Raw genomic sequence first — 18,326 nt, 5'->3', positions numbered from 1 at the left:
CCGTACCCCTGCTGACTGCTCGGCAACATGCAAGCATACTTGTTCTGCGTGTCTTACAGACCTACTGCAAATGTAAATCGAGGAGTAACTATGCACTGAGTGGTACCCTACCTAGTCAACTCACCAATTGCCCAGCGCAGACCCAACCACACAAGTACAATACCCGTCTGTGGTTAAGGTCAGAGGAAGTCAACCAAATTTCGGGGTCAAGACGGGGTACATATATATATATATACAACCACCAGCAGACGCCTAGGATGGCGACAACAGATACTCCTCCAGAGAAGCATATCAAACGACAGATTGGGGCCAGCTGGTGTTCTCTTTCAAAAAAAGAAAAATAAAATAAAAAAAGAACCTACCTTTATATTTATATTCTTCATGTCTTGCTTTCGAGCCCTGGCTAATTCCGAGACTTTGGTGCTAACCCGCCAGAGATTCGCCTCCTCTTCCTCCTCTTGCTTCCGTTTCCCCCTCGCGTGTGTGTGACGACCGACCCGAGCCACTTTCAATGAAGTACTACGATCGTTACCAGCCAGAGGCGCTGTATGGATATGATGCATCTTATCCTCATCTCTGATTCGTCTTGGGCTTGTGTTTTTTTGGGGTGGGGGTTTCTTTTTTTGCAAAGTCCGGGTCCACATTTGCCAAACATCTGCGGCGGTGGGTTCAGTCCACTGCATCTGCAGTGCTCCGGAGTCAAGCCCCTTGGGGGGGAGGGGGGAGGGTGGGCTCTGGAACACAATGTAATAGCACGGAGTGACACAACGCAGAGCGGCGAGAGATAGCGCAGAGCGGGCACCGTGGCCGGTGCGAACTCGCTCCATTTGCCTACACAATACCAGGATCTTCACGGTGGCTGCAGACGTAGATACATCACAGCACATTTCCTAGATGGCGCAAGCCGAGACGTCCAAAGCTCACCATAGGAGGTTACGCATGGACGACGGAAGTTAGTACATGTTAAGTACTCACGGCCTTCAGTCCTATCCTGTCGTGTGGAATTTTCCTGATACTTCTACCAAGCTGTGGCTCAGAGGACGAGAAGAACGTGGGAATGCAAGTCAGGCGGCACGGAATAAATTGTTTGTTCAGCACGTTGTGAACTATGATGAGGAAAATGATGGAACCCACCTGTTTTACCGCAGTACTGGTGATAGCAAAGTGACAGATAGCACGGTACTATGGGCAATGAGGCAGTAGATATAAGTCTTGGACAAAATGCTCAAATATTTTCAATCATTACGAGACATTGACTATCTACTTCTTTAGTATTGAATCGTCTGCTCGAAGCCGTCGACGTCGTAACCAACAACGATTCACGAGTATTTCAACTGTGTAGTATCTCATATCCCGCCCGAGTCCATCGCTGCGAAATGGTGATCTGATCCATTTGCAACAAGACACTATGATTCTCGTATCACCGGACTTGCTGGGAGTATGCCTGTATGCTTCCATACTTTTCAAGTGTTTCTGCAACATTGTATCTGTCTCTTGTATGTGCCATGATGCATTCGTTGTCTGCAGAACCGAACGCCTCCCACAACCTCCAATCTTCTGACCAGTGACCATTACCGCCATGCAATCAAAAAAGCCGGCTCATGCAAATAATGCTGTAACTATGTGGAAAATGTTGTGATACACTGCGAGCGAATGCAAGTACCAATGAAAGGTGCAAGACCGACTTTCGACCAGCTCGCATCACATGTCAAAATGCGAGTTGAAAGGCTCCTCGCCCGTTCGAACTATGCCGCTCATTCTGTTGCTCTTACGAAGATCAATGTCGTCAAGTTCATCCCAGTCGTTATCCCGGCGGGTGTCCCGCATCTCCTCATCATCATAACAACGATCAGCCATATGGTCATCCAACGAACTTTCATCGACAAACGTGAAACCTTGGAAGTTGGCTTGCACAGTGGGCGACAGAGGCGTCGCGTTTGAGTTCGCGAATCCCGTCGCGAGTTGCTGAGCTCGCTCGTTCAATGAGCCATTCGTGTTGAGAGCATTTGTAAACTCAGGGTCGAAGTAAGAGACGTCAGTCTCGGACTTCAACTTTGGCTTGAAGGGAGGAGTGATGAGCTTTTTAGACAAAGCATCCCAATCCACGTCGCCAAAGAATGGATGGCGCTTCAGCTCCTCCGCATCATCCACCGCACCCAGACGATGCTTGGGGTTGCGGTTCAGCAATCCCTTTACAAAGTTTCTGCCCTCTTGAGAAAGCGTGTCTCTTGGAAACCTGACTTTTCCAAATGCAATGTTTTTGTACATCTGCTGAGTATCCTCGGCATAAAACGGACTCCAACCACAGCACATTTCGAAGACCAAAACACCCAGTGACCAGAAATCGACCATCTTGGTGTAGCCGGCCTCATCCAGCAATACCTCGGGAGCAAGGTATTCGGTTGTGCCGCAAAATGTGTTTGTGGTATCGTTCTTGGTCAGATTTGCCTTGGACAAACCAAAGTCACACAAGGCAATATGTCCATTGGCATCCAGCAAGATATTCTCCGGCTTGAGGTCACGATAGACAATATCGTTGAAGTGAAGATGCTGTATCGCGAGGATAAGCTCGGCAATGTAGAACTTGGCACGCTTCTCATCGAACCGTCCCTCTTTCTGCAAATGCCAAAAGAGCTCACCGCCAGACATGTAGTCTGTCACCAAGAAGAGATCCTGTGCTGTCTGGAAAGAGAACTTCAACCCAACGATGAAAGGAGACTCGGAAGTAGCGGTCCGAACCAGGATGTTTCTCTCGCCAACAGTGTGTGCAACCTCTTTCTTTTGTACAATGACCTTCTTCGACAGCACTTTCATCGCGTAAATCCGGCCGGTATCCTTCTTGCGAACCTGGTAGACCTGGCCGAATGTACCTTTTCCAATGAGCCGCAGAATCTGAAAGTCATCTGGTCCGTAGTGTCTCTTCTCGTTTCCGTGGTATATAGCTTCAACGTAAATTTCGCCGGTCGGGGTATGCTCGGGGATAGTGTCGGCATTGGCCTTCAACGGGAACCACCCACGCACTGGATCATCGGCCGAAGACTGCTTGGCCAGAAAGTTTACGTGACCGAGGAGTTCATCACGACCATTAAATGCATGATCATAAATAGCAAGGTTCACAAGCATGTTGGACTCAACAACGTCACTATTGATTGTTAGCCACTGCGTACATTGAGCGGATGAATAAACATACAAGACTGCTTCGGCATCCCATCTAGGACAGGTAAATGAACGTCGGTTCTTGTTTCGGAATGACTGAGCACCTGCAAAACTGGTGTTGCTGCTCTGGCGACTTCTCATGGGAATGGCCATCGTGTGGCCAGAGTCGCTTTCTGTTCGCTGGATAGGAATACCGCCAGCTTGTGGCGGGGGAACGTTCAACTCATCATCCTCATCTTCGAAGGTTCTCGGACCCGCGGAGATGAGTTCGCTGCGTTGGAATGTTGCTACAACGTATGGTTCACGGCTTCTGCGCAGATTTCTACCCTCGATAATCTTGATCGTTAATTTTCCCTTGAACGTAGGAGCTTTTGCGCCACCAGTCTGCGCTGAGATCGGGGTCTGTGTACCGCTGGAGATCGAATCCGCGTTGTCGCTGTTTTGTCTTGACGATGTCTTGCTCTGGACTTGTGGAGCTTGCGTGGAAGATAATGCTCGTGTAGGTGTAGGTGGACCGCTCTTTTGCGAACTATCGTTAGCTAGCTTCTTAAGCCGATCAACCGAAGCGGACTTGTGGAAATAACCGCCAGTGATTTCGGATGGGGGTTGCGCAGCTAAAGGAGAACTGGGAGTGGTTGAAGCAGATAGGACGCCGGGATAGGACATTTGCCCAGCAGCACTAGACGCGGTCACGACATTCGTAAGCGGATACGCCAGACCGGTCTGGCTGGCTCTTCGAGAACTGGACTGCGGCATCTCAGAAACGCTCTTCCTATGTTTGAAAGCTTGAGATATGGATGACCGCCGCAACACGTCCACGACCTCAGCGCTCTCGTCGCCCAACTTGACTCCTCTTTCCGACGGTGTCTGCGAACAGGGCGGTGTAGGATAAGGGTTCATTTGAGAGGCTGGCTGCTGAGAAGTGTCTGTGTCTGCCTCAGCCGGGGGCATGATCCTCTCATGAGGCAGGAGAGGCATCCCCTCAGCTGTGGAATCCTGCTCATCAGGACTGGGTAGTCGGCCCGGTGCCATATCTCTTTCCTCCTCTTTCCGAGAAGAGGCAGATTGTACGTTCTTAGGTTCTCGTGCTTGGGCAGAAGACGGTGCGCTGGATTGAAAAAGATTCAGAGACTTGGAACGAACCTGGCCAAAATAGCTCATGATACCGGGAAGCCGTTTATCTGAAAGGTCTGGCTGAGGCGTGGCGACGCCGGACTTTGGAGTGTCAGACCCAATCTGATCCGCCCCCTCGCTATCCGAGGCGCCTTGCCTACTGCGTTCGTTAATACCAGTAGTCATGTTTGCTATTTTGACTCAAATCGATGATCTCCAAGAAAAGGATTGCTGCTGCGCAAGACATGAAATTCGAGTGACGGGTTGGAAAAAAAGGTTCGTGTTGGGTGAGACTGTGAATAGCCTCTAGGAAGCAGATTTTAAGGCGGCTTTCGATAGACAGACACCAAAGTACCACGCATTTCCAAGCAGCAGTGACTCTGTTCCTTGGGCATCACAGTCCGGGTGGTAGTGATGACGCAAAAGGTGGAATGCAACGAGGGAATGTGGGAGGCATGAAAAATTCAAGAGAAGCGTCTGTTGCGACGGTCTTGAGGTAATAAACCAGGGCTCGGAACTTCAGGCCCAAGCCATGTGGTCGAAGGGTTTAGAGTGGGGGCAAAGGGTGAGGGTCGCTTTTCGAGGTGGGGTTCATAGGAGTCCAAGGCAAGCAATTGCTGCAGATATTGATCCTTGTGCGAGCTGTTTTGGGTAGACGCCGAAAGCGAGTCAGGATTTGATCTCTCGACTTTCGATAAGCTGCCATCCAACATAGCCCGGGCCATGTCATCTGTCGCAATACGGAGCAGCTTAGCTGCACAGTTGTGTCATAACTGGCGGTGTTGCTGCGATACGTGGGAGCCAGGAGCAAGGAGCAGGGTGCAGAGTGCAGCGCATATCCCGCTATCATGGTATCGCAATTGCCTTCAGTTGACAGATAGCAGATTGGATACCCAGTGGGAATGCATGTGCTGCCGCCCTGCCGACCAGTGGCTGCTGTCGTGCGCCGTAGTGAGCTGCGGTTCAAGCACTTGCCTGACTCGAGGATAGGTCGGACCCTCTTTTGCGTGAGTGCCCGACATTTGGTCGTGTTAGGGTCGCGCCAACGGACCGCTTGAATCGCTCGGTAGTAACAGCCCACATCCACTATTACCCCTCGCCACGCCCAACACGGAAGACTGGAGTCAGGGTCCAGCACCGACCGCACTGCAATGCACTGCACACCGCAGCACCACGGCTGGCAAGGTTTCGCTCAACTCCGCCGCTGTGAGACTGGCTGCCAGATTGGCCATGGCCCTCGCCTCAACGAGCTTCCTTGAAACTGTTCCAGGTAGGGTAAAGCATGTGTTAAAGTGAAATGAACAACGAAATGAACAATGAAATTGCGATCCAGCAAGGCTCATGTCGAAGCAAGGAGAAGTGGATAAAGTGCATAGCAGCAGCAATTGGAGTTGCAAGGAAGTGAGACGTGATGATGAAAGTGGGTTTTTTTTCTTCCGCTTACCTTGACATCATCGCTTGTGTTGCCCGCCGAAGCAGGTCGTAACTGCCATCCGACCCAGACATTGTTGGTGAGCAGCGAAGGTTGAAAAGATGCTCAATGTCAGGTCGGTTGAGGGTCGAAGGTTAGGTCGGATATGTCACTGGATCAGCTCACGGTGACACGATAAATGTCGATGATGTGAGGTTGATGAACTGTTTTCTCAATACGGCGCTGTGCGTGGGGAATAAACTGTGTTCGGGTTCGGGTCGTGAGGGGATGGATGATGGGCAATAATAGGATTGGGATTTTGGGATGGAGCTGAATATGATGAATGGTTGGAAGGAAGCAAGCGATGGTGCGGGAAAAAAGCGGGTGGGTGGTAGGTTCGCTGCTGAAATGAACCAGATCTTAGTGGCTCCGAGTGGTAGGCGTCGCCGCAGGGCGGGGCCAACTTGTTGTAGTGAGGTAATTCAGACGCGCAGATTGTAATGGATCTTGGTTATTGATACCGAGTTCAGCCGAAAGGAAGAAAGTATCTGGCCAGGATTGACAAAACTCTACAAAGGTTGGAGCCTTGACATTGTGTGCACTAGGTCTTGTTTACATACAGTCTGCGATTATTTGATTGCTTTCTTCCGTCGCTCCGCAAAACCCCGGTCTCCTCGATGGATCTGCTGCTTCCTTTTGAATTGAGACCTGAAGTTTGTTGGTGTTTTTAGCTCGTTGCTGCTGTATGTAGATATATGGGTTGCCTTTAAGGAGTGAGCTCAGTTGTAAGATCTACTTGGTGGGTAATTCCGACCATATGCCTAACCTAGGTATGTACGTATTCCCAGGGGGGGAGGGTTTGGTGACAGCAGTCGCCCGTGTTGCAAGTAATAAATAAGTGGGCTAAATCTATATATGCAAGAGGCGTTCTTGTGCAATGTCCTTATCACAGCTGAACTGTGGCACTCAATGAAATAAAACGAGAAACACAATCCATTTTACACGGCGCGGGAAGTCTGCTGCATACTAATAATAGGAGTTCCATGTCTTGCACTGCATTGCATGTGCAACTGATGGAGAGGTAGAAGGTTCGTCGTGACACTTCAGTATTGGAGAAGTGGATGTGGGGTCGTATCGATAACAATGAACCTTACGTGATTCCTATGCAGTCTGACTTGGATATGCCAGTCTAGAACAACGAAGATCTCTTGGATACTTCCTGGGTTCCTTAAGTCTCTCCCTTGTCCATTGTTGTCCATCCTCCGACTATCAAATCTGGAGTGCCTGTTGCTAGTTTGACATCGTTCACCAAATCAAATCGAGGACCCTGTACTTTACCCAAGCTATCCCTAGCCATTTGTACAAGCAGAACACGGTGCTTATAAGTTAAGGGCCATAGCCCACGAACGCGAGGCGGCAGCAGAAACGTGACATCAGACCCTGTAGCCAGGGCACAGAGCAGCATCACCTAGTCTTGAGATTACAGGACGCAACTTCTTGAGCATCTACGACAACCTCATTCAAGATAAGTTGCACTGGGGACTGGACGGGATAGAATTGGAATATGCATGTGATTGAAGCTCGTGTCAATGTCAGAGGTTCGGCAAGTTAGGGCACCAGAGCGGTCAGCGAAATCCTGGTCGTAAGCATCTAATCCTCCCCAAAACATTCGACATCGACCCAGTCTACCGACACCGTAAGTTGCAAGGCTGCAAGCTGATTCCTCGGAACGTCTTAAGGCTATGTAAAGGTGATAGACCAATGCGAATCACTTCCAAATGAAAAAGAAGCTTGTGATACAGCAACACTGATTTATGACATGACAGAGAGAGACGGTTGAAGGACCGATGTCCCTGGTACAATGCTCCAGCAATACAGAGTACCAAAACTCGTCTCAGATTAGACTCGGGCCGGTTATACACGATAACACCACACCAATGCAACTCATTGTGTAGGGAGCAGATGAAGTATTTTCTAGACGTTTTCCATGTGTCTGTGATGTCTTGGCACTACCCATTAGCCTATCCGTCAGATTATTGAGTCGAGCTTTATCTAGCCCGCTTCCTAGCTCTCGCTACAGTCGGCAACTTTGAGACATTAATCACGATGCAATTACTGACCAACGCTCCAGTGGGTGAGGCACTCGGATCAAGTTGCATCGGTGCTTACATACTTGGTAGACTTCCCGATTACAGCGACCGACCTTGCTTGGTCCATAGTGCAGGTGAAAGCGTTTCACGCCAATCAGCGAACTACTCTCAGTAATTCGCAAGCTACCGTACCCTCAGTACTCGTTTCTACCAACCCTGACTAACCTTAGAACATCTAAACCCAGCCGGATTTTGAGACAGTAATGTACAATCGCCCAAGTGCATGTCATTTATCGATCGCGAAACACGGCATGGATGTCGTCTCAGTTTTGTCATGAACAATCGAAGTACTTTCGATCCGAAATGTCAGCTTACAATGAATGCCACAATGCAGCAGCCCACTCAGCCGACCGAAGCAAAACTTCCACATGGAGTTGCACTGCATTTCGATCCCACCGCCTCCATGTCAGATATTGTGCTACGTCGCATACAAAGCCTGTTGCCGTTTGATACGCACAATAAATTGCTGGTGTCGTCATAGGTACAACAGGCGGTGTGTTACTCGAAACCCGCGTTCAATATCACTATCAATCGATCAGACAGCCCCAATGGTCTGTCAACTGTTTCACTCTGCACGTACTGCCGCTCAACTGCCATGGGGAGCGATTGATCCCAACTACACAAAGTAGTCAAAGCAAACACCTGGCGCACACCAAAGTTACTCCTTTGCCTCGGTCTTATTCACGGACATCAAGTATATTCTGGTCCACAAATCCTCCACCAAGGCTAAACAGGCCGGTCGACTTTAAACTTATATATAGACCCCTCCTCCACCACAATCAGTTCCGCTGCCTCGGTCACCGTTACCCAGAACCTACATCGCTTGCGAGTTATTCCGTAAAGGGTTCCAGAATAGGGGCCCGAGGCAGATTGACTGATTTGCCGTTACTTGATCCGAATAGCAACTCGGCCCGCGCCCGACTTATCTGGGTGGACGTTCATGATCCACCTATTCCTGCAGCTCTGAGATCACCGTCGGTTGGGCGGACTCCGAATCTCCATTCTACGCTTCGCACTTCGGACGGATATCTGGACGCCAAGTAGATGATGTCGTCATCCGCGATGTTTTTGTGACTTTAGATAACAAGGCGCAATCCCCCAAAATATGCGCTCATTAGATAGGTGCGAAAAGACATGCTCGTGTTGGTAAAGTCTGCAATTATCTGCGTTTCCAATTAGAAGCCACAATCATGCACATGTCTTGCCGTAAACCAATTGAACAAAATGGAGATATTGCCGCCTCTGCAGCCCATGACGGAAAGCTATTGTACGAAAGGCACTACTGTGAATCTATTAGAATTTTCGAGGGAAATGTTCCTATCCAAGGGCTCACAGCCGCTGTCACTGTAACAAATCAAGCTGAGCATGCTTCTTTTACTTTCGGGAATCGAGACAATGGAAAGAAACACACGAATGAGAATGAACAGTAGTGCGGATGATGTTCCGGAAAGCGTTTTAAGGCTCGCGATTCGCTTGTGTTGTTAGCTGTGTGAAGTCTCAAGCGCCAGGCGTTAAGTTCAATCTCCTTTGTCATTGATACAGCGAACTACAGACCTCGGGTATCTCTCTCTCTCACATAAAATTGTACATGAGCCTCATTTGCTCATTCTGATCCAGTACAGTACAATTTCTGTTATGCCATGTTGTGCAACCAAAAGGCTCGTATCCTGAGCTGTGCTAATGCTTGCGAAGGGGGTATCTCGAAACAAGCTCCAAAAATCTTCACAGAAGTCGTGTGAAGCTCAGTCAGAGCCTCAAATGCTTCAAAGCTCGAAAAAAAAGAAAAAAAGGAAAAAAAAAAGAAGAAAAGAAGAAAAAAGAAAAAAAGAAAGGTAGAGAAGAAGAAAAAAAAAGCATGAACTCCAACAAATGCCACATTGAAAACCTTCCCTAGGGTGGATGAACAGCCGCCGGTGATGGTATCAAATCAGAGAAACCATCGAGAATGCTGGAAACAACCATGCCCTTCGAATCATTGGCGCATGCTCTTCATCCAACGGAAGGGGGTATACTAAGCCAAGCCACCGCCAACTCGAGGTGAGTCCTCCCTATGGTCAGCGTCGTAGCCCTCTTCATGATCGCCATCCATCATGTCAACGTCAGCGTAGGTGCCGGGGGCAGCAGCGTCGACCTCTTCTTCGTCGTCTTGCTCGAAGCAGGACTTGGGGTTGTAGAACGAGGGAAGAGAGGCCAGGTCACTGGAGTTGTCTTCGTCCTTGTCCATACGTTGAGCTGGTGCGCCCAGGGTCTGAGACTGGGTGTGTGTGACATTGGTCTCGAGTCGAACGGATGTGGCGGCGACCTCGCCCTGAGAGAAAGTGGCGACAGTCGGGGTAGTGTTGGCGGAACCCTGGGTAGGACGGGGGCGGCGAGTCCCAGCCGGGCGAAGGTTTGACGGCAGATATTTTTCAATCTTCATCTCCTCGTCGTTGAGGTCGTCGCCCTCAAACTCGAAGTCCTCATCAGACTCATTCTTCTTGCCCTTTCGGCTACTCTTACTCTTGCATTTCCCACGAGTGTTACGGGTAGACTTGCTGGCATTGTTACCTCTACGTCGCTTGGCTGAAGTGAGGCCAGGTGTCAAGGGCATGGTTTCAACGGCCCGTTTTCGCTTGTTGGCGTTTGAGAAGGGATGAGGCGTTGGTGGTCGATCCTTGACGTTGGCGTCAACCATCGGGCTGAAAGGCTGATCACGTTTGATAGACACATCCTCGTCGTGATATTGAGGCATTGGCGCATTATGTAATGACGATGTAAGTATTTCATTGATTTGGGCGGCGGCAGCTGTCCCAGCTTCGCCCAAGGGGGTCACAGGACCTAAAATCGAGGGTGATCGCAATATGTGATTAAAGAAAGGATCGGGCTGTGACACATATCGCAAGGCGCCCATGGGGAAAGGGCCGCCTTCTTCGGCATAGATGCGGCCAGGTAGCAGACCTATATCATTGCGAGGACTTGGAACGAAGCCATTGGCGACCGCAAGAGTCTGAATGTCGGACCTAGTCTTGATCTGTGCGTAATCCTGGCTGTCGGGGATAGATGTTGGATGCGTAGTAATCAGGTCTCCAGCAGGGCTGTGATACTGCATGGCACTCGGAATCGAAGGAGCCTTTGAGGTGGAGTCCAAGGGAGCCGTAGCCGGGGGCTCCATAATGACAGCCATAGCTGGAGTCTTCATGTTGAGAGCCATCTGTGCAAGTTCTTCAGTCCCGTTGTCGTTCGGTCGGTTAGTCCACAAGAGACCAGGCGATTCATTCTCCAACCTGTGACTGTAAGGTGAGACGAACAAACCAGAAGCAGCGGATTGCTCGACAGATTGTCCTGTAGGGAGATTGCCTCCATACGAATGCTTGTCGATGGTTGACATGAAGGCTATTGTAGAGTATCTATGGTCGTCGATATTTCTCTGAATATCTCGAATGAAGTAGTCCTTTTCTTCATTCCAGCTAGATGCACAAGTGAAGCAAGGGGGGTTAGACAATGTGTGAGCCGACTTGGCAGCGGGCCCAGTGATATGCTTGTCCTCGTGACCATGGAGAATCTCGAGGCGGCCTGTGGACACGTCAGAGAGTACGTGAAAGCTGTCCAAAAACTCGACATGTGCCTCAAAGTTGTCACCACACTCGTTCCAGTATGCCTCCAAATAAGGCATGTATCGCTGCATTTCTTTTTGATAATGCTCAGTTCGATAACGTGCTTGCCACTCTTCGGCGCTGCCAGGGTTGAAAGAAGCATCGTCCATCTGAGGGAAGCCACGAAATTTGTTGATTCGACGGATGATATCAGGCATATCACCATCGAAATAGTCCAGAAGCCAGGTGTAGTAGCTCCCATCAAGCTTCTCGCCACGGTAGAATGGATTAATAGCAACAGCAGTTGCCTCCACAGGGGCGTTGGGATGCTTGAGGATCTTATTGAGTCTGTGATAATCAAGGCGGCGATGCTGGATGGTGTTGCGGATGTTACAACGGAAGGTGCCCATTCGCTGAGGATTGTACTTCAAAGTTACAATCTTCGGCAGTCCCTTGCGGCCAGTAGAAGGTGGAGTGGCACATTGAAGAGTGCCATTAGCCGTGGCCCTGGCCTTGGCGGGGGTCTTGGGAACTGAGACCGAAGACATGATGAAGTTGTTTTAAGTACGGATGTATGGATGTGCGAAGGTAAATGTGTGGACGTGTTGGTGTGTGGACATGTGTGGAATGTGAAGTTGTAATTGGGAAGTGGTGTTGTTGTGTGAATGCAAGAATAGTTGCTCACTCAGTTCTGGGAATTTTTGTTGCTGTGTAGAAGGAAATGGGAAATTTGGAACTAAAAATTTGGTTCAAATATTGTGTGATTGATTGTTGGATTGTTGGGTTATTCGCTGATTGAGAATGTTGAGTTCATTCTTTCTGCACATTTCTTCCATCTTTTTCCAGCCCTCTTCAACCCAATTTCGGAATTCTGCTGGTGGAACTTCTATTCAGCTTCCTCGCTCCAGCTGCTGCATTGATTTCGCCTAGGATGTTTTCTCAGATTACATATTGACCATATTTGTGTGTGAAGCTAAATGAAAATTGGAACTGAAATTGAAATTGTATACATGAGGCACAATCGGAAATACCTTACTTGTAAAACTTAATTGGTCATGAACCAGACTGGCGAGGATTCACGTATGCTTCAAAACCTGGTTTTCTTTGAGGTCTGATGTGATGTGATTATTAAAGTTCTAATATGCTCCGTTGAGCCCTAAGGTTGACCATTCTCCTTCGTTATTCTTTCCGTTTCCACCGCAGTGAGATACTCTCTCTATACATGTTGATTCCAATATACCCGCAACCGTCGGAAGAGCCCCTTCGCAGTAGCAGTGAAACGTCTTGAACGCTATCAATTCATACAAAGCAGATAAATCCTTTCATTGGCATTATGTTGTTAATTCATGAGCTGCCACGGTACCCATAGTCCGAAGTCTGCACGTTGATTAGCATGGCAACACGGGGTATAACACTTAGAAAAATGTGGTAGCGTTAAAGCAACTTGTCACCTTTCATATGGCTGGAAAGCTAGATAGCTGAATTTGTACAAATCAAGATTTCATGCATTGGTATTAACAAGAAGCGGCATGTACATTTATTAGTACCATACAACTATGTAAGGTTCGTCTTTAGGCTCCGGACTATAAGGTGCCCGTGGATATTTGCTTAATATCGAGAACAACTACACCTCATTATTCTACTTAGTCATCAAATCTCATAAGTATCGTAGTAGTCAACGTGAGAGGTATTTCTCGCCCTCCAGGCAGCGTTTCCCTGACGGTCATGTGAATTTTGGAGATCCGCCCGCCTGTCACATCTCACGTGCAGCCCACCTACCTAACTTCCCACAACACCGTCGCAGATGCGTTCCTTCCAAAAGAAAAACTTGATAAACACCCTCTGCCGTGTTTTCAGATGCCACAGCCTTGAGTGAAAGTTAACGTTTGGGTGTGATGGCCACAATGAACACTCATAATTAGTATGGGCGCGTAGAGCGTGCTTTGGCCCTCTCCATCCGCCCGCCCTATTCATCATTTCCTTCCCTTCATTCATCCCCTCCCTTCTCTGCTCTTCGGAGTCCCGATGTATACATGAGAGACTCAGTTTCATTTATAACAATTCTAATGAGCATATAGGGTGACGGCCTCCTAAGGTGTATTACCAACGCTGACCTCAAGCAATCAATGGCGCTGGACGATGGCAGTGGATTATGCGCAGGTTTGGTCGTTCCCGCACCGTAGACGTTGGTACGTATTTGGCACTAGGTAATGTTCATCCGCGGACGGTACCTTCTTACCTCAGTATCGAGGCTTCAGATTAATTGCTCAAAATGATGTCAGGTCAATTAAAATGGCTCTAATTGCTCGCTTTCCGTTTATAAAAGAGAATATTGAATTGCAGGAAGATCAGCAGGGTTCACACTCCCGCAGGGACACACCCTCTCCCTTCTTTAGCTTTCCACAGGTTCTAAACCGTTTGCTCTTTCTTCTTTATTTATTTATTATCTCTATCTCTATTTTTCTCTTAGCACTTACAGCGTGGACCGTCTATTCCTCAGCCCCGTAGGTCATGGAAATGTTGAGTGTTGCATCATCATATCCCTTGTCCAGTTCTCGTCATGGAAGTCCTTTGTCAACCTTCCGTTATCTACAGGGCTATGATGAACGGTAGCTACATGGCAGAGCACTCCCTGTATATTGTCCAATGTCACTCATAGAGATGGGGGCATTTAGTGTGACCCATTGCCGCCTTTGATTTTGAAATCGATCACTTAATCTAACTTGTGTTTCACTCACACAACTGCACAGCGTCTTGGGTCCTTTGTGTCTGTCAACTTGAGATATAAAGATGAAATATACACTTGAAAAGTCGACTCTACGTACGTATGGTGCTCTCAGCAAAAATTAGAGACCTTGTAGGAGTCCAGAATCTTTACTTATTTTAAATCAGCAGTAGAAACACACCCAGCTGCTTCAGAACGTCTTCCTTGGGTTTGCTTCCAGTTTCCTGTACAAACTTAAAAGCATCCGGATGTTGTGGGTAAAACTTCACACATGAGAAATTGAGGTACAAATAAATTATGGTGGGCTGCTCACACAATATTTTGATAAGACCCAAGAGTCATGGAGTTGAAAAGGTCAAGTCATAATAATTGACATGGCAAGAGTGAACCACTTAAATTATTACTACCATAAGAGCTGTGAGACTGGTCCAAACCTAGTCCGAGTCTATCTGTTTGCTAATTCTCTCGGGGGTTATGTGCAGACTTTATGCATTGAAAAAAAACTATCTAACACAAACCCTCTCATGTTTGGCTGTAGAAAAACTTTGCGAGGCTCGCAACTTCCCCAGTTAACTATCTCCATTGTGTCATTACTACTCATATAAGCCATGATTGCTGTTTTCTTGCTTCCACCACCACTTAACTTTCGTTGCATCACTACTACTCAGATAAGCTATAACTGAATTTTCCCGGTTTTGACCACCACTCGACTTCTGTCCGAAACTACACAGACCAAACAAAACAGCATCTTCCTGTACCACATCAGGTCTTGGCATATTCTGCACCATATATCAACATGCGTAGCATTCTTCGTGCAGTTAGCAGCCTACTGCTTCTCAGCAGTACCGGCGTCATGGCCCCCGGCCCCGGACAACTCACACCGCCTGGCAACCCTGGAGGGCACTCCTTTCTGATTTCGAAACTCACAACCACCATCATGCAAGTTGCACACTTCGGCCGCAACAGCGGTATATTGGACCCGGACGGAATCATCGCAAACCCCAAAGCTATTGAAGAATATTTTGAACTTGCAAAAGGCGCAGTGGGGATCTGTCTCGACGACGTGGTGCACGGTGATGAACCCCTTCGGATCGAAATCGGGAAGCCAGGCAAAGATTTCATCGACATCCCCAACGCGCCGGCCTCATGCGTCGCCATCATCAAGGTAGCCACGGGCTACCTGAGGGGCCAGGGTGCCGAGGAGACCTCGATGGTATCACTGGTGCCGGGCAATGACAGAGGGCTACGTATCCAGGGTGTCAAAGCAAGTCAGATGGAGGCTTTGCGGGAAATGGCTGAAGATAAAGACCTGGGAACCGACGGAGAGCACGGTGTCGAGATCTACATCGTGTGAGAGAGAATTTCACATGGATCTAGCTTGCCGTTAGTATCATGGTAACTTCAAGATCGCTTGTTCCTTCTAGGATTATGGCACATAGGTTTGACAGACGGAAATGGGCTAAATGATATCTATAAAGCCAAGGATAGTTGCCTCATTATGATTGGTTCTCGAAAAAATAGAACTTCCTTTAGACAAAACTGGGTGAGCTTTTTAGCCAATTCGCAAGATAGGTCTGCCCCAAGTCATGTCAACATCGGCTTGGATAAAGTTGATTCTTCAATTATTGTGTATGTCCTGTCTGTCTGATTTGCGAAGCCCATATGATTGTGCACTGTTACATATGAGACAGTTAGCTAGAGATGAGTAGACAGACGTATAAAGACGTACGTATATCCCAGATGATCAATGTCATCATCGTGAAGATGTAGACAAATTCCTGGTATAAATGAGCATCGACCGGGTGGATGTTTGCTGCCCGTGGCTATGTGAACTTTGGAGATACGAGCTGTGGGCCACAAAACCTGTCCAGTTTTCCCATAAAATTATTCATATACCACCAGAACCATCGTGGACGAAACAACGTATCGATCCTTGGGATACGTAGGCCGCTGTAGGATTGGCACGACCGTTTCATGCAATGTCCAAGAAATAAATTAGACTTGATGCACACCACTTCGCTTACTCTTAATAGAATATATATTGCGGCCATTTCTGTTGAAATACATAGTAAAACAATTGCTACGACTATGAACGGACACTTATCAAGATATCTATCCACCTCCTTCGTCTGAATGACCAAACTTGTATCTCGTTACCAACGTACAGAACTTCATCACCTCTCAGGCTAACGTTCTGCCTGTTTCAAACTCTCGCCAGCCTTGACCCTTGCAATCGCATCCAAAAGGTGCTTTTCTTTTTCAGCTGTGTACCCTTGAGGCACATGACGCTCGCGAGCAATGTCCCGAGGAAGCAGCGGGTCCGGATAGTCTCCTATTCGAAGGCTTTAGCTAAGCAAACTAAGGACGAATGTTTGCCTCTATGAAAGGGATGGCCTACTCATGTTGAACCTCTGGTCTGAGAGACGTTGCTTGAAATGATCAGCTTCCTCCTTGAACTTGGGCATCTTGTCGCCGGAAATGTTGAGGGAGGGACCGGGAGTCATTGTCTCAGCTGGCGAGCCACTGAAAGATTGAGTAGGCGTGTGAAGACCCGGGGCTCGAGCTCCTGCAGAACTAGCCATAGAACCTGACTTTGAAATCTGATTACAGCCTCGAACGAAGTACGGTACTGCGATTTGAAATCAGCTGGGGGCTAGACGCAGAGTACACGATATAACCTACATCAGCAAAAGCTTGACAATGGCGTCACGCTTGCGACAGGCCCAAATTGGAATGCACTGGGTTTGATTCAATGTCCAATAAGTATTTCGAGATCTCCTACTAAATATTGTGAACTCTGGGGTTATTGGGGCCGCTCCGTCTGCTTAACAAATAGATAAAAGGAGCATATACTAATGCGTGGATGGACGTTTGAATGCTGGACGACACCACTGAAGCCGCAATGCATGCCCAATGATCGGGTGGAGGGCCCCCGCCATCCCCACAAGCGCTGTCTGACTGTGCTATTGGCCAGCAGCGGCCCAGCACTCCTTGGCTCAAGCCTTAGCGCAAGAGCCCCAGACCACAGGGCCGAAGGTTATTTCCCGATGCGATCACTCTTCGCAACATCCCATTGCCCTCTTTCTCACTCACTCTTTCGACATCTGCGATTCCCCTCCGCGAAATAGAACGACATAATAGTTTTATGCTACAGCCGTTTAAATCAGAGGATTTCGATCATACACAAACCCCCGTGGTCATACAAAATGGTTAAGACAATTGCTGTTCCAGACGCCTGGGAGGACGACTGGGAGGCCCAAGCAGACAGGGCCGCCACAGAACCACCAGCTCCAGAACCAGCCCCGGCGCCCCTGAGCAAGAAAGAACGTATTGCACGACACGCCGAGCTGAACAGGAAGATATGGCAGGCCGCGTAAGCCCCTCTAGCATACCTTCGAGTACCATCACTCTAACAATAAACAAGCGAGGAACCAGATAACGGCGCTCCACTTCAGTACCTCTCCCAACAGCCTGCCCCGCCTCTGGCACAACAATTCAAGGCGCCCATGACCCTTTTGTCTCGCAAGCCCGTGCTCGCCAAGCGAAATCCTGTCACGGGCGGAATGGCCAGCATGACGTTAGATGACAGCGACGACGAGGACAAGAAGCCCCAGGAGACAATAGAGGAGATCCGCGCGCGACAGCAGCGCGAGCGCGAAGAGAGGCAGAGGCGGTACGATGAAGCCAGAGCCAAGATCTTTGGCGACAGCGGTGCGGCCAGCGGCAACTCGAAGCCAGGCAGTGGGCGGAACTCGGGAACCTCAACGCCTGGGACAACGACGCCGCCCCGGCCTGGCGGTGAGCGACGAGGTAGAGGCCGAGGTCGCGGGGGCCATAGGGGTGGCGACCGCAACAGCCGTCCCCACGACCGTGGGGAGTCGGGGGATTACCAAAGGCTCAAGGAGAACACCCACCAAGGTGGTGCAAGCCTCCAGAAGCCCAGTCAGAACATTCACCAAGGAGGCGCGAGTTTGCGGGACGAGGTCCGGGAGAAGCAGCTCTACGACCCCGACTTTTCTTCCAAACCTGGATTCAGCTTCGAAAAAAGAAGTGCTCCATCCACACCTGGCCGATCCACACCACGAAACGATGAGCAAGTCATCCGAGCACCACGTGGCCCTGACGGGAGTGGGCGTGGGGGGTTCGGCTTTGTCAAGAGAGGCGCAAGGGAGAGTTGATGCCATCGTATCAAGCATATT

The 18,326-nt window shown here is 49.0% G+C and overlaps 5 protein-coding genes across 5 annotated transcripts; 2 read left to right on the top strand and 3 right to left on the bottom strand.

The window, feature by feature from the left end:
* Positions 1–1,294: 1,294 nt before the first annotated feature.
* BKA67DRAFT_362835 (serine/threonine protein kinase, AGC family) lies at positions 1,295–5,889 on the bottom strand. The gene is made up of 4 exons (XM_046096434.1): positions 5,714–5,889; positions 4,300–4,429; positions 3,191–3,675; positions 1,295–3,142 (listed from the first exon to the last, which is right to left on the bottom strand). The coding sequence occupies exons 1-4, from the start codon at positions 5,773–5,775 to the stop codon at positions 1,702–1,704; spliced, it is 2,118 nt and encodes a 705-aa protein (XP_045954907.1). The 5' UTR covers positions 5,776–5,889; the 3' UTR covers positions 1,295–1,701.
* Positions 5,890–9,841: 3,952 nt separating this feature from the next.
* Positions 9,842–11,950, bottom strand: BKA67DRAFT_538438 (uncharacterized protein; the record flags this gene model as incomplete). Its single annotated transcript, XM_046100463.1, has 1 exon — positions 9,842–11,950. One exon carries the CDS (start codon positions 11,948–11,950, stop codon positions 9,842–9,844), a length of 2,109 nt encoding a protein of 702 aa, XP_045954906.1.
* Positions 11,951–14,923: 2,973 nt separating this feature from the next.
* BKA67DRAFT_538437 (uncharacterized protein) lies at positions 14,924–15,481 on the top strand (the record flags this gene model as incomplete). Its single annotated transcript, XM_046100462.1, has 1 exon — positions 14,924–15,481. The coding sequence occupies one exon, from the start codon at positions 14,924–14,926 to the stop codon at positions 15,479–15,481; it is 558 nt and encodes a 185-aa protein (XP_045954905.1).
* Positions 15,482–16,147: 666 nt separating this feature from the next.
* Positions 16,148–16,993, bottom strand: BKA67DRAFT_574675 (uncharacterized protein). Its single transcript, XM_046103443.1, has 3 exons — positions 16,810–16,993; positions 16,526–16,756; positions 16,148–16,459 (listed from the first exon to the last, which is right to left on the bottom strand). Exons 2-3 carry the CDS (start codon positions 16,707–16,709, stop codon positions 16,314–16,316), a joined length of 330 nt encoding a protein of 109 aa, XP_045954904.1. The 5' UTR covers positions 16,710–16,756; positions 16,810–16,993; the 3' UTR covers positions 16,148–16,313.
* Positions 16,994–17,333: 340 nt separating this feature from the next.
* On the top strand, positions 17,334–18,305 carry BKA67DRAFT_661376 (uncharacterized protein; the record flags this gene model as incomplete). The annotated part of the gene is made up of 2 exons (XM_046107800.1): positions 17,334–17,500; positions 17,552–18,305. 2 exons carry the CDS (start codon positions 17,334–17,336, stop codon positions 18,303–18,305), a joined length of 921 nt encoding a protein of 306 aa, XP_045954903.1.
* Between the last annotated feature and the right edge of the window lie 21 nt (positions 18,306–18,326).

Source organism: Truncatella angustata (assembly GCF_020726525.1).
Source record: "Truncatella angustata strain MPI-SDFR-AT-0073 chromosome Unknown BKA67scaffold_7, whole genome shotgun sequence".
In the NCBI taxonomy this organism is placed as follows: Eukaryota; Fungi; Ascomycota; class Sordariomycetes; order Amphisphaeriales; family Sporocadaceae; genus Truncatella; species Truncatella angustata.
The sequence above is the reverse complement of the archived record's forward strand: the minus strand, read 5'-3'. Positions and strand labels throughout refer to the sequence as shown.